The sequence below is a fragment of the Pantherophis guttatus genome, chromosome 4 (assembly GCF_059756535.1).
Source record: "Pantherophis guttatus breed Tessera chromosome 4, ASM5975653v1, whole genome shotgun sequence".
Lineage (NCBI taxonomy): Eukaryota > Metazoa > Chordata > Lepidosauria > Squamata > Colubridae > Pantherophis > Pantherophis guttatus.
The window spans coordinates 15,822,224-15,845,500 of NC_142066.1; the positions used below are offsets into that span (position 1 = coordinate 15,822,224).

General features: G+C 42.7%; 1 protein-coding gene across 1 annotated transcript; it reads right to left on the bottom strand.

The window, feature by feature from the left end:
- Positions 1-12,981: 12,981 nt before the first annotated feature.
- Positions 12,982-23,277, bottom strand: LOC132709184 (vomeronasal type-2 receptor 26-like). Its single transcript, XM_087894444.1, has 4 exons — positions 22,956-23,277; positions 19,604-20,458; positions 14,153-14,261; positions 12,982-13,889 (listed from the first exon to the last, which is right to left on the bottom strand). Exons 1-4 carry the CDS (start codon positions 23,259-23,261, stop codon positions 12,994-12,996), a joined length of 2,166 nt encoding a protein of 721 aa, XP_087750570.1. The 5' UTR covers positions 23,262-23,277; the 3' UTR covers positions 12,982-12,993.

Genomic DNA, 23,277 nt, shown 5'->3' on the forward strand with positions numbered 1-23,277 from the left:
GCGTTGGTTGATGATCTCTGGAGGGCTCGGGACAGGGGGTGCTCCTCTGTCCTGGTCCTGTTAGATCTCTCAGCGGCTTTTGATACCATCGACCATGGTATCATGCTGCACCGGTTGGAAGAGTTAGGAGTGGGAGGCACTGTGTTACGGTGGTTCTCCTCCTTTCTCTCTGACCGGTCGCAGTCTGTGTTGACAGGGGGACAGAGGTCGACCCCGAGGCCCCTCATATGTGGGGTGCTGCAAGGGTCGGTCCTCTCGCCTCTCCTGTTCAACATTTATGTGAAGCCGCTGGGCGAGATCATCCGTGGTTTCGGGGTGGAGTACCATCAGTACTCTGATGACACCCAGCTGTACATCTCCACCCCGGATCACCCCAACGATGCCCTTGAAGTGATGTCCCGGTGCCTGGAGGCCGTACGGATCTGGATGGGGAGGAACAGGCTCAGGCTCAACCCATCCAAGACCGAGTGGCTGTGGTTTCCGACGTCCCGGTATAGTCAGTTGACGCCATCTCTGACTATTGGGGGCGAATCACTGGCCCCCACGGAGAGGGCTCGCAACTTGGGTGTCCTCCTGGATTCACGGCTGTCTTTAGAAGAGCACTTGACGGCCGTGACCGGGAGGATTTTTTATCAGGTTCGCCTGATTCGTCAGTTGCGTCCCTTTCTGGATCGGGACTCGTTACGCACAGTCACTCATGCCCTCGTCACCTCCCGCCTGGACTATTGTAATGCTCTCTACATGGGGCTCCCCTTGAGGAGCACCCGGAGGCTCCAACTGGCGCAGAGTGCGGCCGTGCGGGTGGTAATGGGAGCGCCATGGCGCTCCCATGTGACACCTCTCCTGCGCGAGCTGCACTGGCTCCCGGTGGTCTTCTGGGTGCGCTTCAAGGTTTTGGTTACCACCTTTAAAGCGCTCCATGGCTTAGGACCTGGTTATTTACAGGACCGCCTACTACCACCAATAGCCTCCCACCGGCCAGTACGCTCTCATAGAGAGGGACTCCTCCGGGTGCCGTCAGCCAAACAATGTCGGCTGGCGACCCCTAGGGGGAGAGCCTTCTCTGTGGGGGCACCTACCGTCTGGAATGAGCTCCCCCCAGAGATACGGAGGATCCCGGATCTGCGCACCTTCCGCCGCGCTGTGAAGACTCTTTTATTCCATCAAGCAGGCTTGGCCTAATCTCCTCCCTCTTTTAATACATAAATTTTAAATCTGTTCTTAAATTATTGGGGTGTTTTAATTTGTCTGGGCCAAAAAATGATTTAATTCGATTTTAACTGGCTTTTTAAATTTTTGTATTTATGTATCTTATTGCTTGGCTGTTCACCGCCCTGAGTCCTTCGGGAGTAGGGCGGTATACAAATCAAATAAATAAATAAATAAATAAATAAATAAATTTAATTGGGCTACATCTAAATAAATTTCAAAACAGAAAGTTCTGAAATCTTGGACAGGCACATTTTTAATATAGTTGCAAAATAAAATACTTCTTGGATCTTTTAACTCATTTCAATGAGTCAATGAGTTCACTTTAAATCCATATTCTCAAAGTAACATAAAGTGGGTCATATTTTTTTTTTCCTGGTTGATGAATGACATGAGCCTCCATGTGATCAAACCATGTGGTTGACTATGTCCTTTAATATTCTATTGGTTGTTGTCAGATTCCTATGGGGTTATATAGGGGTTATGAGCCATGGTGGTGCAGTGATTAGAGTGCAGTACTCTGGGATACTTCTGCTGACTGCTGGCTGCCTGAAATTTGGCAGTTCAAATCTCACCAGGCTCAAGGTTGACTCAGCCTTCCATCCTTCGAAAGTCGATAAAATAATGACCCAAATTGTTGGGGGCAATCTGCTGACACTGTGAACTTCTTAGATAAGGCTGTAAAGCACTGTAAAGTGGTATATAAATCTAAGTGTTATTGCTATTGCTATTATGTAGGGGTCATAGCTGGCTCTATAGGCAAAAGAGGAAATGCAAATCCTAGGTGCTTGTCTGAGCTAATTTGGTCAACCTCTGCCTCATTGTTAATCTGAGCTCCCAGGTGAAGTTTGGACTGCTCTGGGAGACATGCAATGAAGGGGCTTGTTTTCTGAAAGGGTGTTGGGCAATTCCTATTGTGGCTTAATGGTTTTGTCCTGTGTTGGATCTTGGTTAAGGAGCTAATCCTACCATCCTGTCTTGTATGGATTTCTGCCTGTAGTGTTTGCTTTGCTTATGAATAGAGCTACCTAGATACTTATCTTCCTCTTTCATGTTTCTCCATTTCTCCTTTAGGGAAATATAATATTCTGCCTTTTCTTAATATGCCTCAAAATATTTCATTCTTCTGGAAGGGGGTAGGAGCTGACATCCTATAAGAGAATTAAAGGCTGCTTTAGAGGATTGCAAGTAATTCAGAACTCATCACCAGATGTGCAGCCAACCTCCATTTCTGTTTGCAGATCTTCAACAAGGAAGGTCCATTAAGTCTAAGTAATTGTAACAGTTTTTTTGACCCCAGGAAAATTTTGTGGTTGAATGGCTATGAGAAGGAGACTCCTTGTGTTATAGTCTCCTATCCCCCTTTATTTATAAGCAGCAGGTTGATTTTATATTAAAAAGATGTTGACATATGCTAGAAAGTATGCAGAGAAGAGCAACAAAAATGATTAGGGAACTGAAGGTTGAAACATGAAGAATGATTGCAGGAATTAGGTATGTGGGGGTTTAATGAAACGAAGAATTTGGGATCATATGATTGCAGTGTTCTACCATGTTTCCCCAAAATAAAACCCAATCTTATATTTTTGGGGGCTCCAAAATAAGCACTAGGGCTTATTTTCAGAGAAACATGATTTCAAAGTAATCGGCCTGTGTAGGGGGACCAATGGTATTAGGCAGTAGCTGCAGCCCACTGATCTCTTGGTTGGCACAATCTGGGGCTGCACAGCCCCCAAAATACAGGTGAGTTGATTCCCTGTCCAAGCAGCAGATGGAGGTAGAGGTGCAGGGGGAAGGCAGGCCATATGGACATGCCAAGAGGACTGCGGAAAAGCAAAAATTCGGTAGGCTGGAGTGAGCAGGCAGCCATGGGAGCCCATGGTGGCACCAGCATGCCGATGGAGGCAGAGACGCTGGGCAGAAGGCATGTGATCCAAATGCACCATGCAGGAGGCAGGCAAGCTGAGAGATGTGAAGATGAGCCCCCTGTTGCTTCCCGATAGGCTTGTATTCATGTATCTTGGCTTGCCTGTGGCCTGCATGGCATGTCTGGATCACCTGTCTTCTGCCCCGTGCTTTTGCCTCCATCTGCTGCTGATGCCGCCATGTGAAGATAAGCCTCACTTTAGTGGCCAGTACTCCAGCCCATTGACTCTTGGCTTTTCCACATATTTGCCTCTGTCTTCTGCTTGTACAGGTAATAAACTCACCTGTGCTATGCGGTCTGCAGCTGCTGCCCGATACCATCGGCCCATGCATGCAGGCCATGCCCTCTCCTTTCACCAGGGCTTATATTTGGGGCAGAGCTTATATTAGGCACAGGTGTGAAAATAATGTTGGGGCTTATTTTCAGGGTAGGTCCTATTTTTGGGGAAACATAGTAATATCTAAGTGGTTATCACAAAGAAGAGCGGGCCAGCCTATTCTCCAAAGGATCTGAAGGCAGAACAAGAAGTTGGCCCAAAAAAAGTTTTTTAAAAAAGTTGGCCACGCCCACCCAATCACATTACCCCCCCCCCCCAAACCATGCCCACAGAACCGGTAGTAACAAATTTTACATTTCACCACTGACTATGAGGTACACTCAGAAAAACAAATGGCGATGACATTCCTAGATGCACAGAAAGCATTTGATAATGTGAGCTGGCAATTTATGATAGAACAATTACAGATGATGGAATTAGGGGAGAGATTTACAGATATGATAAAAACAATTTATAAAAAACAATCAGCAAAAATAATGATAAACGAAGAGATGACAGAAAAAGTTAATATAATGAAAGGCACAAGGCAAGGATGTCCACTGTCACCATTGTTATTCATATTAACATTAGAAGTGTTAAATAGACTTTTGAAAAAACAAACCAAAAAAACCCAGCTCTTTTCTCAATTGGCAAATTCCTTTGGAAAGCTTATTTCTTAGCTATATTCAGGTTTTATTTTCAGAGGGATATTCTGACTTCACAGAAACCTGGGCCTGAATGGACATTACTGTTGACAGTTGACTGTAGAAGGTAGATCCACACTTTTGATACCTTCATTGTCAGTTCTAAGACTGATTGCTGTATCTCTTATTGTTTGGTTTCCTTTATATTAAATTTTAATTCACTTTAAAAAAAAAGAAGTGTTAAATAGAAACATAAGAAGAAATGAAGAAATAAAAGGAATGAAAATTAAGAAAGAAGAATATAAATTACAAGCCTTTGCAGATGATTTAGTTTTTGTATTGGAGGACCCTCAAACAGTGTGCCCTAAATTATTAGAACAAATAGAAGAGTATGGAGAGGTAGCAGGGCTAAAAATAAATAAAGACAAAACAAAAATACTGGTCAAAAATATTACAGAAAAACAGAAAAAGAGAATTGACGGAGAATTTATATTCAATAAATATTCAAATTGTGAAGAAAGTAAAATATTTAGGAATATATTTAACCTCAAGATGTTTAACGATAAAGGAAGATAATTATTATAAACTAAAGAAACAAATTGAGGAAGATTTGGAGAAATGGAAAAATCTACAGTTATCATTAATGGGAAAGATAGCAATAATAAAGATGAACATATTTTGAACATCTGAACAAAATAGTAAGGAAATTTATGTGGCACGGAAAGAAAGCAAGAATTAAAACAAAACTTTGACAAGATGCAAGACTCGGTGGAGGTTTTCGACTACTGAACTGGGAACTGTATTATCAGGAAGCAATGTTGACTTGGATGAGAGAATGGATTGTGTTAAGTCCTCGACTTACGACGGGCGTCCCTGATTGGTTAAGACGCATGGACTTGCCGGCGGGAGAATGTTGCCTTTCTATTGGTTGCTTGGTTTGACAGCTGTAGTATAAATAGCTGTCAAACCCCGTTGTTGTTGCTCTGTTTCTCTCTGCCCGTGATGTTAGCAATAAAGGTTCCTGTTTGACTTCACCTGGTCTCGCCTCAGTTAATGACCCCAGGGTTGCCCTCATAGCACTGGCGACGAGGATGGGATACTGAGAACAGAGACAGGTGGTCAACAGCTGAAGTCACTAGCGCTAAACCAAGGCGCTCAGCTGAAGTCACTTCACGACGAGACGTCGTGTAGAAGAAATTCCTCTCAGAAACAGAGCCCATCTGTCTAAGAATGGCACCTCCGACATTCGCCCCCTTCAACCAGACTACAGAAACCTGGAAGTCGTATGAGGCAAGGTTCGAATGTTTTCTGGAGGCGAACGACTACACGGGGCTGACCAGCAGCCGGAAAAGAGCGCACTTCTTAAATGCCTGTGGTCCCGAAATGTTTTCAGTCGCTATGGCCCTGCTAGCTCCGGTTCCAGTACAGTCGGTGCCATGGGAGGTCCTGAGGGAAAAGCTCAAGCACCACTATGAGCCCACCCCTTCACGCATCGCTCGCCGGTATGCTTTCAGGCAAATCTTACAAGCTGAGGGAGAGTCCATCAACCATTACATCGCCTCCCTCAGAACTGCTGCCTTTAACTGTGAATTTGCCGATCTAGAAGACTCCCTCCTGGAGCAGTTCGTGTGTGGTGTGAGGGACCCGAGGGTGCAACGACACTTACTCGAGAGGAAAGATATCACCCTCGCAACTGCCATTGAAGAGGCGCAGGCTTGCGAGCTATCAAGCAAGTCCACTCTAGAGATTCGCAAAGCGCAACCCAGCGCCCCCGGTAACAAGCCCAGCACCGTGCACTCAGAAGAACTAGACCCTGAGGTAGCAGAAGAAGAGGACGATGAAGTTAGCCGCCTTAAAACTGTCAAAGGACAGGGAAACCCCTCAAACAAAACCTTCGTGGGTGCGGAGAATTGCACCCTAGAGCGGCTTGTCGCTTTAAGACCACCATCTGCCGCAGATGTGGGAAAAAAGGGCACTTGGCACGGGTCTGCCGGGCCAATATACCTGGCACACCATCCAAGCCCCCCAGCAGACCGTTCCAGAAAGGGCCAAAGCCAGGCGGTGATTGTTTCGCCATTTCCAGGGCCAACAACGTCCCTGCTAGGTCGGCCCGCCAAGAAAAAATTAGTCCCAACAAAAAAATTTACCTCACGGTAACCATTGAAGGAACCCCGTGCCGGATGGAGCTAGACACAGGGTCATCCAAATCTCTGATCTCCTGGAACACCCTGAAGCGGCTGAACCCAAAAATGCAAAAAAACGCCCTCCTGCCAAGCCAAGTTCGCCTCAGAGACTACCAAGGCAATGACATTCCCATCCTTGGTGGCGCCAATCTCCTTGTAGAACACAGAACCTTCACAGGCAAGCTACCCCTGCTCATCGTGAGAGATCCTCTGCCCAGCCTGCTTGGACTTGATTGGTTTGGCGCTCTGGGGCTGGGCATCACGGGCATCCATTCCACCACCCCGCATGATTTTGAAGACATCCTGGCAGAATTCGCAGACGTCTTTAATGAAGAGTTAGGTAAATATAAGGGGTCACCCATCACCCTCAATCTAGACCCTAGAATTGCCCCTATTAGGCTTAAGCCTCGACGAGTGCCTTTTGCTCTCAAGCCATTAGTCGATAAAGAGTTAGACAAACTCATAGCCCAGGGTATCCTAGAGCCCACGGACCACGCCCCCTGGGAAACCCCTATTGTCATACCCATCAAACCTGATGGGTCAATCCGCATCTGCGCGGATTACAAAAATTCCGTCAATAAGGCGCTCCAGGCCAATCCATATCCAGTGCCCGTAGTGCAACATTTATTGCACTCCCTGGGCAAGGGCTCCATTTTTGCCAAACTGGACATGGCACAGGCTTACCAACAGCTCCCCGTTGATTCGGCCACTGCCGCAGCCCAAACCATTGTCACACACAGGGGAGCATTCCTGTGCCATCGTCTCCAGTTTGGCATAAGCGTTGCCCCGGGCATTTTTCAGGGCCTTATGGAACGACTCCTGCAGGGGCTGCCTGGAGTAGTCCCATACTTCGATGACGTCATCATCGCAGCTTCTAGCACAGCAGACCTTAAGGGGAAGCTGAGGACCGTCCTGCGCCGTTTCCAAACGGCTGGCCTCAGGCTCAAAAAAGAAAAATGCAGGATTGGGGTATCCCAGGTAGAATTTCTAGGCTATCTAATTGATGCCTCCGGCATTCACCCCACACCATCTAAGATAGCTGCCATCAAAAGGGCCCCCACACCCACAAACAAAACTGACCTACAAGCCTTCCTTGGCCTCTTAAACTTCTACAGCTCTTTCCTCCCTCACAAGGCCACTGTTGCTGAGCCCCTTCACCGTCTTTTAGACAAAAAGACCCCCTGGCGTTGGGGCACCCGAGAAGCCTCCTCCTTCTCAGCAGTCAAATCTCTTTTGACATCTGAGGCAGTCCTCGTTCAGTACACGGACAGCCTCCCCTTGATCTTAGTGGCAGACGCTTCCCCCTTTGGCATTGGGGCTGTCCTCAGCCACGTCCTTCCTGATGGCACAGAAGCCCCAATTGCCTTTTACTCTCGCACGCTCTCCTCCACAGAACGTAATTATGGACAAATAGACAAGGAAGCCCTGGCTGCCGTGGCGGCTGTCAAGCGCTTCCACGAATATTTATATGGCCGTCCGTTCACTCTTGTGACGGATCACAAGCCCCTCCTAGGCATATTAGCTGGCAACATTGCAACACCCCAGGTCCTCTCCCCCCGCATGTCACGCTGGGTCGAATTTCTGGCTGCCTATTCTTACAACCTCATTCACCGTCCTGGCAAACACCTTGCCCACGCTGATGCTCTCAGCCGCTGCCCCCTCCCCATCTCTGTCTACGACCCCTCTCCTATTTCTCCTGTCCTTCTTATTGACTCTTTACATCTGCCAATCACTGCTGCCGACATTGCTGCCCACTCTGCCAAGGACCCCATTGTCCGCAGAGTTTTAGACTGGGTGCGCAGGGGATGGCCACCAGGTAATGTGGGACCTGAGTTCAAACCCTACTATATGAGGCAGCACGAACTTTCTGTGCTGCGGGGGTGCCTGCTATGGGGCAATCGGGTTGTAGTGCCCACCAAACTACAACAGCCAGTCCTAGAAGCTCTGCACGAAGGACACCCGGGCATAGGAAGGATGAAGTCCCTGGGACGCAGCTATGTCTGGTGGCCGAACTTCGACCACGCAGCCGCCCAGTGGGTTGCAGGGTGCCAGCCCTGCCAACTCTCTAGACCAATGGCCCCCGCGGCCCCAGTTAGGGAATGGGAAATGCCCAAGTCACCCTGGTCAAGAATCCATGTGGACTTTGCCGGGCCCTACCATGGGCAGACTTTCCTAGTGGTGGTAGATGCCTATTCTAAGTGGGTAGAGATAGTCACCATGGCATCCACCACATCTGCTGCACTCATAAGAGCCCTACAAGGACTATTTGCCACCCATGGGCTGCCAGACGTCATTGTCTCGGACAATGGCCCCCAGCTAGCCTCTGCAGCCTTCCAAGTGTACTTAGCCAACCACGGGATTCGCCATGCCAGGGTGGCACCATTTTGCCCTGCCAGTAACGGGCTGGCAGAGAGGGCCGTGAGGTCAGCCAAAGAAACCCTATCACGTTACGGCCATGGGGATTGGCAAGAGAAACTGACCCACTACCTGTTGGCACAACATGTAACTCCATGCCCCTCGACCAACAGGAGCCCCGCAGAACTTTTGATGGGTCGACGCCTTCGCACTAACCTCGATCGTCTTCACCCTTCCTACGCTCCGGATGCGCCCCCAGACTCCACTGGCCGACACCGCAACTTCGTCGTGGGCAGCCCCGTCTATGCCCAGAACTTTGGGGGTGAACCAAGGTGGCTTCCCGGGACTATCGAACAAGTCACTGGCCCCTACTCGTACCAAGTCCGGTTGCCCGATGGCCGGCTCTGGCATCGCCACATTAATCAGCTAAGAGCTCGCTTAACGCCCAGGCCAGAAGACCCAGCCGACCTGGGAGACAACACAACAAGTCCAGTCCCTGACTACATACCCACATTCCCTAACTCAAACCCGCCTCCGGAACCAGTCTTACCATGCCAGCCGCCTACCGAAGAAGTTGACGTCAGAGTGCCAGACGAGTCGCAGGGAGTTCCGCCGATCGCAGAGGTACCTCCAGCTCCTGCCGCCGCCGAACCCGTACTGCGCAGATCGACCCGGCCGCGCAGGCGCCCTGCCTACTTGGCCGACTACGCCTGTCCCATCCAGGAGGGAAGGGGTATTAAGTCCTCGACTTACGACGGGCGTCCCTGATTGGTTAAGACGCATGGACTTGCCGGCGGGAGAATGTTGCCTTTCTATTGGTTGCTTGGTTTGACAGCTGTAGTATAAATAGCTGTCAAACCCCGTTGTTGTTGCTCTGTTTCTCTCTGCCCGTTCTGTTAGCAATAAAGGTTCCTGTTTGACTTCACCTGGTCTCGCCTCAGTTAATGACCCCAGGGTTGCCCTCATAGCAGATTGGTCTAAAAATATAAGACTATTGACTTTGGAAGGTCATGATTTGCAATTGGGATGGCATGCCTTTTTATGGTATGGTAGAAGTAAGATGCATACTTATTTTCAAAGACATTATGTAAGAAATGCATTACTATTAGTGTGGGAGAAGATTAGAGAGAAACATTATATGAAAATACCAGCATGGCTATCAACAATGGAAGCACTAATACATCCAAACATTATTAATATTAGAAATATTCTTCGATATAAATATATATTAACAAATAAGGGGGAATTGAAAGGGAAACAAGAAATAGAAGAACAAGGGATTGACTGTTGTGGCCTGTCAGCTGCCTGTGCAGTTAGTAGCTGATTCCAACAGTGAGGAGGCTGGTGTGGAGCTGGTGCTCGAGTCAGACAATGAGGAGGCTGGAGAAGATGTGGTGCCAGAGGCAGGGATTCAGCCAGGGCCTTCAGAACCTCCAGAAGCTCCCATAAGTGAAGAGGAAGAAGAGGAAGAGCCTCTTCTCGATGCACGAGCATGCAGAGCTATTAAAAGGCAGGAGTGGCTTCTCAGGAGGAGGTCTCCTTGAGAGTAAGGCTTGGGGCTAATTGGCCACTCCCCTAGCCTATTTAAGGAAGGACAACGACTGATGCAATTTGCAGGAAACAACTTTGTTTATATTCCTTCGCGTCTTGATTCCAGAAACGTTTTGATTCAGCTCTTGTGTCTCTCTTACCAGTTTTCCTGCAAATTGCTTCTGGGCATTCTGCCAATCACAGTAAGATTACGGTTATCTGAAATACTGTGCCTCAGAATTGAGTTTTTATTCTTTTGATTCTTGTCGGCTGTTAATGAAGTTAAATTAACAGCCCTTGTTCAGAAAAGACTGATTTAAACTGTACTTGTATTCAAAAAATTACTAAGAAAGCTCATTAGTAGTCCTTAATTAGTAAATTAAGGTTTGTACGGACTTTGTGTGTGCTGCCTTCTTGGGGGTCTGTAGCTGGGGCAGAACATTGAGATGGACTGGTATACTCATATGCAAATTAAAACAAGATATGAAAAAGATGCTAAATTATATGGTTTTTATTTTGAAATGACGGAACTGGATAAGATACTCATAGAAACAGATGAAAAAATAATCAAATATATATATTACTATTTATTTAATATTGAGTTAGAAGAAGAACAAGTAAAAGAAACAATGATAGCCTTGGCCAAAAAATTTGGATACTCAATTGAGTTAGATAAAGGGCAGGAGCTATGGGAAAGGAATTATAAATTAACAATGTCCACAGCATATAAGGACAATCAATATAAAATGTTTTATAGATGGCATATGCCATGGGGAAAACTGGCAAAAATGTTTAAAGATAAATCTGCAAAATGTTGAAAATGTAATCAGATACCAGGATCATACTATCATATGTGGTGGACATGTCCAGAAGCAAGAAATTATTGGATGAAAATCAAAACATGGTTAGAAGAAATGATACAACAACAGATAGATTTAAAACCTGAACTGTTTCTATTGGGTATTTTACCAGAGAAATTTAGTAAGGAGAACATATATTTGATTGTACATGTTATAACTGCAGCGAGGATAGTATTTGCGCAAAGATGGAAAGCGGAGACAATCCCTATGGAAGAAGAAATAATTAAGAAAATATTGGATTGTGCAGGAATGAATAGATTGACCTTGCTAGTTAAAGAAAGAGAGGAATCAGAATACTTTAAAATATGGGGGCAATTCTATGATTGGTTGGAGAAGAGATATAGATAGGATAATGTTATAATGAAGAAAGAGGAGAAAGAAGATAGACGTATTAATAGAACAGCAAGTAGAAAAATGTATAAATTATTAATAGAAAATAAAGAAATGTGGGGAAAATGTTATAATTAAAGAAATGATGATATTAAGAAATGATAAATATCGGAGGAGTAAGAAAAAGACACAAAGGATGTACTCAGATGATACACTGAATGTTGGATTATGTATTCTATGTTTGTTTGTCTATAAGATAAAAAAAACTTTTGATAAAAAGAAATCATTGGAATAACTTGTCTCCGGAAGTTGTGGGTGCTCCAACACAGGTTTTTAAGAAGAAATTGGACAACCCTTTGTCTGAAATAGTATGGGGTTTCCTGCTTGAGCTGGGAGTTAGATAAGACCTCCAAGGTCCTTTCCAACTCTGTTATTCTGTTATTTCTACTCTAGTTATATCATTCTACTTGACTTATTCTTTGTACTGGAAGTTAAGTTCATAACTGGGCTACAATTATAAAGACAGTTAAAGTTAAATCAGTCAGAGTCATAATTTTCAACATATTTTAATGCAAAGCACAGACTACTTTTTTACATATTCTTAATTATTGTAATTCCATATTCTGAGAACGAAATGATTAAGCTAAACATTTTTAACAACATGGCCAAAATGAATGGTCAATTTGCCAATCAATTTATCCACTATTAATATTTTAGAATATCAAGGACTATGTAATTGCTTATTGCCATCTCCACCTCCACATACAAAGAGGTATCTGGCAAGTGAAAAGTAAAAATAAAATAAAAAATAAAATAATCTATGATCTAAAAATAATAATTACAAAATACATTAAAAAGAAAAGAAAAAAAAACATAAAGGGCAGACTCAATGGACTATTAGGTCTTTTTCTTCCATAGTTTTCCATGGTTCTATAAAACTACGTTTTCCCACAACCTACTCATAGTTCTGATTCATACTGGCATGTATTAATGAAACACTTCTACCCAGTTAGACCTAACTCCTATTCTCTTAATCTTTGGGGGGGCGGTATCTATCATTATTCATTTATTTATACTGCCTAGCTGCAAAGTCATGAGTTTTTCCTGTGTCTTTGGCTTCCTAACTATTTTGTCTAACAATAAGTATCACTTTTCCTTAAGCAGCCTAGGAAATAATCATATACTGGAGCAAAGCTTAATTGAGCCAATGTCTATAAATTACTCAGATCTTTAGGAATTGGAAGGATTTACTTTGAGTAATGTTAACTTGATTCATTACTTAAATCCATTACTTGAATCCAAGAAATATATGTTGTTGGGAAAAGGAAATAAGGATAACTGGGTATGCAGAAGAAGGTACATTCTGAGAATCAAAGAAAACGGAATTCTGCTGTGCTATAGATACTTTGAGAAGGCATGGCTTAGTAGAAAAAGGCTGCCATAGGAAACAACAGCAGTCATGAAAGTGATCAGGGCAAGGCCTCAGGCAGTCCTTTAACTTCTTGGTAGTATCTGAAAGATCAAATGCAGTGATAGAGAATTCAGGTTGGAAAAGATAAATGTCACTTTGTATTATTTTGTTAGAGTAGGGGGAAAGGCTGCATTGAATCAATGAGCAAACTGAACATCATATTCTGGATTATTTTTTTATTAAGTGTCCCTTTGTATTCAAATCAGGTCTCATAATAATGATATAGCACTTGGGGGAAAAGATGCAGCCCAGTAATCCAGCTGCTGAAGCCAAAATGGAGAAGATCTCCACAGCCACCATGTATTTCCCCTTGGTACTCAAATAGGTGGGAACAAATGATATCCAGACACTACAAAAGACCAACATGCTGAAGGTGATAAATTTGGCTTCATTAAAGCTATCTGGTAACTTCCTAGCTAGGAAGGCCACAGTGAAACTGACAGCAGTCAAGAATCCCAGAAAGCCGAGCACTGTATAAAACATTGTGGTTGAACCTTCATTACATTCTAAGACAATTTCTTCAGCTATAGAGTGCATGTCAGAATCTGGGAATGGGGGTGAAATTGTCAGCCACACTGTACAAATGATAAATTGTGCCAGGGAGCAAAATAGGACAATAGAAAAAGCCAGTTTATTCCCCACCCATTTCCTCATTTTGGAAGCTGGCCTGGTGGCCATGAAAGCAAGAACAACAAGGATGGTTTTCCCTAATATGCAAGAAAGGGCTACAGAGAATATGATGCCAAAAGCAGCTTGTCGCATGAAACATTTTGCTTGGTCAGGTTGCCCAATGAAGAGCAAACTGCAAAGGAATGAGAGCAGGAGAACAATGAGAAGAATGTAGGTGAGGCTCCTGTTGTTGGCTTTGACAATGGGAGTGTCCTGCTTTTTAATGAAGATCCCCAGCACCAAAGCTGTGATGAAAGAAAGGAAGAGACTAACACTGGCCAAGGTGATTCCCAGTGGCTCATTGTAAGACAGGAAGGTGGTTGTTTTTAGAATACAAAGGTTTTGAGCCTTGTTTGGATATTGGTCTTCTGAACATTGAAAGCAGTCAACCGCATCTGGAAAACAAAACATCATGGTCAATTTCTAGAAATGCTCAGGTAGCAGGACTGAGAGTTAATTATTGGATTTAATATTTCCTAAATAAGTAATACCTATTTGTATTTAGTGGGAATATGTAAATATGCAGATACTTACATATTGTTTGTGGTAACCCTTTCATTTTTAGTATTTATATAGCTATATCATCGATTCGTAGAAGTTTTGGAAATTAGCATTTTGAATCACAGTTAAGAATAGTTTTGCACAACACAAGTCTTACCCATCTGGTTTGAAATTTTCCCTTTTGCACATGGAAGGCAATCATAACAGCAAAATGGCTTCCCTTCTATTTTCATCTTCCTGGACCCAGAATAGCAATGAGGTAGAACCTATCAAGAAGTGAAACCAGGATTGATTAAAGCTCAAAAGTTTCAGAACATTTATTTATTTATTTGTTTACTTTATTTGATTTTTATACCGCCCTACTCCCGAAGGACTCAGGGCGGTGCACAGCCAAACAATAAAACACATACATACAAAATTTAAAAGTAAAATAAAATCAAATTAAATAATTTTGGCCCCGACAAATTTAAAACCCCAAACTTTTAAAAACCAATTTAAAATTGAATGTATAAAATACTAAAAGATATTTAAAAATTAAAAATTTTTTATAAAAGAGGGAGAAAATTAGGCCAGGCCCGCCTGGTGAAATAGTAAGGTCTTTAAAGCGCGGCGGAAGGTGCGCAGATCCTGGATCCTCCGTATCTCTGGGGGGAGCTCGTTCCAGATAGTAGGTGCCCCCACAGAGAAGGGTCTCCCCCTGGGGGCCGCCAGTCGGCATTGTTTGGCTGACAGCACCTGGAGGAGCCCCTCTCTATGGGAGCGTACCGGCCGGTGGGAGGCTATTGGTGGTAATAGGCAGTCCCACAAGTACCCAGGTCCTAAGCCATGGAGCGCTTTAAAGGTGGTAACCAAAACCTTGAAGCGCACCCGGAAGACCACCGGGAGCCAGTGCAGCTCGCGCAGGAGGGGCGTTACATGGGAACGCCATGTCGCTCCCATTACCACCCGCACGGCCGCACTCTGCGCCAGTTGGAGCCTCCGGATGCTCCTCAAGGGGAGCCCCATGTAGAGAGCGTTGCAATAGTCCAGGCGGGAGGTGACAAGGGCATGAGTGACCGTGCATAACGAGTCCCGATCCAGAAAGGGACGCAACTGGCGAATCAGGCGAACCTGATGAAAAATCCTCCCGGTCACAGCTGTCAAGTGCTCTTCTAAAGACAGCCGTGAATCCAGGAGGACGCCCAAGTTGCGAGCCCTCTCCATGGGGGCCAATGATTCGCCCCCAATAGTCAGTGATGGCGTCAACTGACTATATCGGGACATCGGAAACCACAGCCACTCGGTCTTGGATGGGTTGAGACTGAGCCTGTTCCTCCCCATCCAGATCCGTACGGCCTCCAGGCACCGGGACATCACTTCAAGGGCATTGTTGGGGTGGAGATGTACAGCTGGGTGTCGTCAGCGTACTGATGGTACTCCACCCCGAAACCACGGATGATCTCACCCAGTGGCTTCACATAAATGTTGAACAGGAGAGGCGAGAGGACCGACCCTTGCAGCACCCCACATATGAGGGGCCTCGGGGTCGACCTCTGTCCCCCTGTCAACACAGACTGCGACCGGTCAGAGAGAAAGGAGGAGAACCACCGCAACACAGTGCCTCCCACCCCTAACTCTTCCAACCGGTGCAGCATGATACCATGGTCGATGGTATCAAAAGCCATTGAGAGATTTAACAGGACCAGGACAGAGGAGCACCCCCTGTCCCGAGCCCTCCAGAGATCATCAACCAACGCGACCAATGCCGTTTCTCTGCTGTACCCGGGCCTGAAGCCCGACTGGAACGGATCCAGATACGTCGTTTCATCCAGGTGCTGGGGGAGCTGTTGCGCGACCACACTCTCAACAACCTTCGCCACGAAGCGAAGGTTGGAGACCGGACGATAATTTACCAACATTGCCGGGTCCAGGGAAGGCTTCTTGAGGAGAGGCCTCACCACCGCCTCTTTGAAGGCGGCGGGAAAGTCACCCTCACCCAGCGAAGCATTTATAATCCCCTGGAGCCAGCCTCGTGTCACTTCCCAGGAAGCCAGTACTAACCAGGAAGGACACGGGTCCAATAAACAAGTGGTCGCATTCAGTCTACCCAGAATCCTGTCCACATCCTCAGGGGTCACAGGATCAAACTCATCCCAGATAACATTCTCAAGACCTGCCCCTGTCTCTCCCCCTGAGACTACCCAGTCGGAGTCCAAATCTTCCCGAATCTGAGTGATTTTGTCATACAGATACTGAACAAAATCCTCGGCTCTACCCTCCAAACATTCTATTTGGGTGTGGATTTTACTTTAACACAATGAATGTAGGAACTAGATGTCCCAAAATTTCTTTCTGTTTTAGAAAGTTCAGTCAGACTTTCCAACTTCATGAGATCTTTTCTCCAAGAAGTTGAAAGGTCAGACTGAACTTTTTTAAAACTGATAGTCACATGGTCTCCTTTTGTTGCCCTGCATGCAAGAAAAAAGAGCTGGAAAGCAGGTTAGTGAGGGAATTGTGGTTGCTATGGAATGGGGTGGAAGTGAGGATTTTGCATTATGATTGCTCATATGTAAGTAAGAACCAGTAAAAGAGGAATGGAAAAATCCCTATCTGTAGATCAGCGTTTTTCAGTTGGCAAGTTTAAAATGGGCGAACTTAATGTTGCCTTGGGAATTGAAGTCCGTGCACCTTAAAGTTGCCAAAATTGAGAAGCATGGGTCTACACTAGAGTTTAGGAGTTTCCATTCCAGTTTTATTTATAGTTTGGTGCAATTAAAAAAGATCAGTTGTGATTTCCTTAACAAATAATGATTAAAGTGATATGAACCATTGAGGGCCTTGCGAGAAACTAAAGTTATAAATTGATCTGGGCTTTGATGATTAGATATGGGATTATGGAAATAATTTAGACAAATGTTAACCTTAGAGTATGTGTTTGAGTTTATATTTTTTTTTACTTATATCTGTACCAAAGAAAGTTGGAAGTTATTCTTTTTCAGTTTTCCTTCTTTTCATCTTTCTTTCCTACACTTTCAGTCTTTTTCTTTCCTGAGCCTTTTCTTTTTTTCAAATCTGCTTTTATTTGTTTATCCCTTAGCTTTGTTTTTTGATGTATGAAGGATCAAATACCCAGGCTTTATAATTCTATATTCCTTATTTACAGAAATCATATCAAAATTTAGAATGAAATCCAATGGGAGCCATCTCATATAAGGCAGGCTCTGAGTCCCTCTAACCAAAAAGTGTTTATTGATAGAAGAGAATATTTGAAGCTCAGGATTGAATTGTGGGGTCCTTGGTGCTCTCTGAGTTTGATGGTTGTCTTGCAGATGTTTCATGACCCAAGCTAGGTAATATCATCAGTACTAGAAGGGAGTGGACTTGCTCTTATTTTCATATACTAGTGGCTTACCCTGTCAGTGTTGATCAGTTGTTTCACAAAGAGTGTTTTGATTGGTGCCAGGTCTCTACAGCCTCAGGCAGAGAAGGGCTATTTTGCACCCCTCCCTCCATGTTCTTTAAAATACAGAATTTCTCAGCATTCCTTTAGGAACCTCCAACATGCAAACTGTGGTTACTCATCCTAAAATGAATCCGCTTTACCTGGAGCTTCAAAATGTGCTGTTTGCTAGGAAGCTGTATAGCTAAAAGTCAGTCTACATTTAGTGTACATCTGACTTTGGGGATATTTCTTCATAACCGAACAAAAGTGTATTTTCTGTGCACTTCACACTATTTGCTTGCTGGATCTCGATAGCACAAAGCAAAGCCCACATTTTGTAATTCACCCCCGTGCCCCATTTTGACTGGCAGAGTTCTGCAGGAGGTGGACTGCTGCCACAGAGAACCAAGTTTTAAATTATTTGAATCCCACCACTGATGGGTGACTGTGCAGTGATTCAAGGCTAATTCCCCATTTGTTTCCTTCTTCCTCTCTGGCTGGGCATTTCCCAGTCAGGATAATCAATCACTGGATCAAATAGAGGCTGACTGCTCCCCAGATACAATGATTAGCAAATGGAAAACTGAAAATCTGGACATGCCACTTAAGAAAAGAGAAGACTAAGGAGAAGATGCTATTTTTTTGTTGGGAAAATCAACGTTCAGATTAATGGGACTGTTTAATAGACAAATTGAGATAGGTCTTGTTATTACTTTGTGAATTATATGATAGCTTTAATTACTTTAGCAACTTTCAAATATATTTTTAACCTAGACAAGCTTGAAATGGCTCCACGGCTTAGGGCCGGGGTATCTACAAGACCATCTTCTGCCGCCAATAGCCTCCCACCGGCCTGTATACTCACACAGAGAGGGCCTCCTCAGGGTGCCATCTGCCAGACAATGTTGGCTGGCAACCCCCCAGGGGGAGAGCCTTTTCTGTGGTGGCACCCGCCCTCTGGAACGACCTACCCCCAGAGATATGCACGATACCAGACCTCCGGACTTTTCGTCGGGCCCTGAAAACTTATTTATTTCACCTAGCCAGGCTGGCTTGATCCCACCCATTTGGTTTTAATTGAAATTGGTTTTAACTGGGTTGTTTTAAATTGTGGGCCAAAATTATTTAATTATCTTTTAAACTGTTTTTAAATTTTGTATGTTCTGTTTTAACTCGGCTGTTCACCGCCCTGAGTCCTGCTGGAGAAGGGCAGTATAGAAATTAAATAAATATATAAATATAAAATATAAATATAAAATGCCAGCAGGAATAGACAGCAGCTATTGGATTAAATTCTGCTAAAACTATGAAGATTTAATGAGGATGTATCAGTAAATTATTTTGCTATACAGAGATTTAAGTCTTTGTATTTCAAAATCTCTGGTCATTATTTCTTCCTCTTTGCGGTTTTTGGCCTGAGAACTTTAAGGGTAAGATCCATTCGAATAAATAATTCTGGAAACAGTAAGGGAAAGGGAAGAATACGCAGTTTGAAATCAGAACAGGAAATACCTGGTTAAACATGGTAGGCCAGGTGATGTTTTGCGCAGAAATGGTGAATAGCTTATCTGGAGAAGCCGCTGGGTCGATCTTTCCAACTTTGAATTTAACAAAGGTCTTGTTTGGGAATGTGACCCAGTTGATAATGTCAAATCCAATGTCTAAATCCCCATTTTCATTAAAGGAAATTTTCTCTCCTGCAGTGTTATTGAATGCAATGGTTCTCAAATAGTGATGTAACTAAAATGAAGCAAAGATTGGTAATTAAAAAGAAGGTAAGGGGAGGGGAGGGGAGGGGAAGGGAGAGTGAGAAAGAAGGGAGGGAGGGAGATCAATTTCAATGGTATTAAGTTATGGAGATTGATTTAATACAACTGAGATCATTAATAGAATTAGGGTTTTTCAACCCCTCATCCATGTTTCTTCCCTGCCACAGGTGTTTTGAACCTGTTCCAAACAGGCACATTTTGCTGCATCTTAATCATTTCTTCCATATTGATGTATCATTGTTGTAGCCTTGTTACCTATCCACAGTTACAAAGGTTTCTCTAGGTCCCAAAAGGATATGGAAAATGGAGTAGCAGGAGACTTAAAATCATAAGTGTCATTGGTGTATCCATAAGAGTAGGACAGAGCACTGCATTAGAGAATAGAGCAATGGGAAATATTCATTCAATCTCTTATTACCTGCCATGCCATTTGAGTCAAAACCATTTCTCTCCCAACTTTGACCCTTGTTCTGTGTTTGGGGGAAAACATGGCTTGTAAAGCATGTGCCACAGCATAAACTGCATTGTAGATGCTGTAACTCTGTCCAGTCATGGTGGTATCAAACACAGACTGAGGTAGATTCTCCAACTTCTCTTCTCCAGTGCACAATCTCCCAGTGTCTTCATCTAACTTATCTTTAGGAAAAGAGCATTCAAAAGCCTCTTCCCAGAACACTCTCATTAAATGGTCTTCTGCTTCTGAAGTTGGGTTTCTCATCTGAAGGAATTTATTAAATCCAAAAATCTCCTTGGAAGAAACTTCAAAAGTTATAACGCCATGGATAAAGACCATACCCCTGTCTTTTAGAAAGGGAGTGGATGTAAATTCCATCTGGGCTGGCATTATCAAAACTTTATCTTTTCTCTCGATGGATATATCTTCAAATTCTCTATAATAGGGCAACAGTCTAAAAATGATGGTAACTTGGTTTTCACAATATACGATAATGATATTGGTAGTGCTGTTCATGACATTAACGTACATTTTGCTAAAACCTTTAAAGGCTGAAGCAATATCATTAGAAAATGTTTCCTGGGGTATCTCTCCCATGAACTCAAAGCAGATACCTTGTTTGGAAAACAACGGAACAGCATTTTGAATGAATCTGTCTCCACTCTCATTACGTTGGAGATACAGCCCAATCCATGTCCACTTAAAATACAACAGCAACTGGAGAATGCCCACAATCTGTTGGTCACCATCTGGGAAAAAGCGATGGAAGAAAGCAGCTTGTATCTGGTCACCTCTCATAGGAGAAGATCCATATATCAGCTAAATGTAGAAAAAATAAGGGAGGGAGGGATGATTTTCCAAGTTGAAATATTTATTATTTTTCAAAAATCTGTTCTTAATTCATGGTCTTTGTTGTAAACATTAATGCAAACATTAATAGATATCTAACCTTGTTCATAAAAATCTGATGTTTAGAAGTAGTATAATCACAAAACTAAAAACAGAAATGCATTAATTTGTGAGCGAGATGGCAAAATTAACAGTTTTAATTAAAGGGAACAATTGACTTAGTTTTGTTTACACCTGGGAACCACTTCTGAATTTACACTTAAAATGGGGAAAAAATGAAACTGATTATAGTTTTTGATGATTTGATTGACTTTGTTATTATAGAAATGATTTGAATTAATTGGAAATGTAAAGAAAAGATTGAGGTTTTCGTATACCCTACTGCGATTAAAAAAACTAGAAACCTTAAATCTAGGTAACAACTGAAGAACCAAGGGGTAGATTGTGATTGGTGGCTGTATTTCCAGATTCAATTAAGATATGAGAAAGACGTTAGAACATGGGGTGTAAATAAAGAACCAACAGAATTTGACAAAATTTTAATAGGGTCTGATGAACAACTAATTAAAAAATACATATAATTATTTGATGAACTATAAAATGGAGAAAGAAATAAAGAAACAATGGTTACCTGGGCAAAACATATCAGTTATAATATAGAATTAGAGAAATGGCAGAAACTTTGGGACAGAAATTTCAAATTGACTATGGCCTTTGTATACAAAGAAAACCTATACAAAATATTTTACAGGTGGCATTACCACCTGCGAGATTGACAAAAATGTTCAGTAACCTATCCGCCAAATGCTGGAAATGCAACCAGACTCCAGGCACCTATTACCACATGTGGTGGATGTGTTGTAAAGCAAAAAAATATTGGGAGAACATACATAACTGGCTGGAAATGATAACTGAGCAAAATATTGAGTTTAAACCAGAAACACACCTCTAAGGTACACTATCAGAGGGTTATGATAAAGCAACCACATATTTAGTGTTACATATACTGATGGCAGCAAGGATCACATATGCTAAATACTGGAAAAATATGAACTTCCCACTGGATGAGGTTGTAATTAGAAAAAACTTGGGACTGTGCTGAAGTGGACAGACTAATTTTAAAAATTAAAGATAAAGAAGATTCAGAACATTATCGAACATGGAATAAATTTTATGAATGGATAGAGAAAAGAGGTAGAAATTAGAGAAAGTAAGTTTATGAATGTTAATATTATCAATATTGAAAATAAAGAGGTATATACTGTAACTATAAACATATTAATTGATAAAATTGTAAATAAGCTAATGTAAGAAGAAACCTAGTTTAAACTTTTTGGTTATATTATTATTACTGCTATTGTATTATTACTAACGCTACTTGTTTGTGTACTGATATTTACTACCAACTTTCTTTGGCTTTGTTCTATTTATAAATGATACTGTGACAATGCATTGTTTTTCAAAAATGTTTATGAATGAACATTTATAAAAATAAAATTAAAAGAATCAGAAACCACTGGTTTTTATTTTTCTTTCTACACTTTTGATTCTTTGCTCTTTTTTTCTTGATATTTCTTGACTTTCTTTTTCTTTATCTTTCTTGATATCAAAAATATCTATTATATATTTTATCATATAATAGACTTTAATAAAAACAATTAAAATAAGAATGTCATTCAGGAAATATCATAACCATTTCAGAATTGACTCTCCCTAATTCATTGCAGTATAAAAGCAGCTGAGGAGGGAGCCACTTTTAGGTGGGCAAGATTGATGCCAGTCATTTGAGATAATCCAGAAACCACAATCTTGCAAGTCTGAAAGCATTTCCCTCCTAACGGTTTCATCTACAAAATTACATTTAAGAAAAACAACACAAATCAATAACATGATGAACAATGTAGTGGTGACCATATGACATAGCTATTTTAGGTACTATACTCAATTTACTACTAAATCTATATCCAAACTAATTAAAATGCTATGACTTCTTAACTTATAAATACACTTAATAGAAATGTTAATATATTTTCATCAATTCTTTTTCTCACCATGTTTTAATAATAATTTTAAGTATTCATGGGCTTGATTCAGTAATTCAATGTATTAGTATTTGGGAATATTTATCTTGATCTTTATATTACAGAATGACCCTTCCTTCCTTCCTTCCTTCCTTCCTTCCTTCCTTCCTTCCTTCCTTCCTTCCTTCCTTCCTTCCTTCCTTCCCTCCCTCCCTCCCTCCCTCCCTCCTTCTTTCCTTCCTTCCTTCCTTCCTTCCTTCCTTCCTTCCTTCCTTCCTTCCTTCCTTCCCTTCCCTTCCTTCCTGGAATCACTTCTGAGATGCTTTCTCAAATTGGTTTGGACTAAGATTTTTTTTACCACATCACTGTCTAGGCTACAGTTCTTCCTCTTATCTCTCAAAATTATTGTCACAGCCCATGATATGTATTTCAAGAGCAAATCTTACCTGGGGCATCTTGTAGACATTCAAAACATTTGCCATGAAGGGACAGATGTGAGAGTTAGGTCCTGCAATAACAGATCCTGCCCAGTGCTTAGTATCACACTTATAATTGGGGATGAATCTGCCCCGTGTTGAGAGGAGCTCCATTGAAGCCAAGTAGGTCCATCTCGCCATAAAATAACTGTTAGAGAGGTGCATACCCAGAGTCATGTTGAATAAAATGTGATTGTTTTCATTGATCTCCTTTATAGCAAAAACTAAGGCCAGGATATGTTGGTAGTTCTGTAGAAGAAATCTACACAGATACATTACAAATCATATTTCT

Coding starts and splice junctions, on each gene's coding strand:
- LOC132709184 (XM_087894444.1), bottom strand. CDS start 23,261: ATGTATCTGTGTAGATTTCTTCTACAGAACTACCAACATATCCTGGCC. Junction 20,459..22,955: donor ATGTCTACAAGATGCCCCAG/GTAAGATTTGCT, acceptor TTCTACATTTAG/CTGATATATGGATCTTCTCC. Junction 13,890..14,152: donor GAAAATTTCAAACCAGATGG/GTAAGACTTGTG, acceptor TTTGTTTTCCAG/ATGCGGTTGACTGCTTTCAA.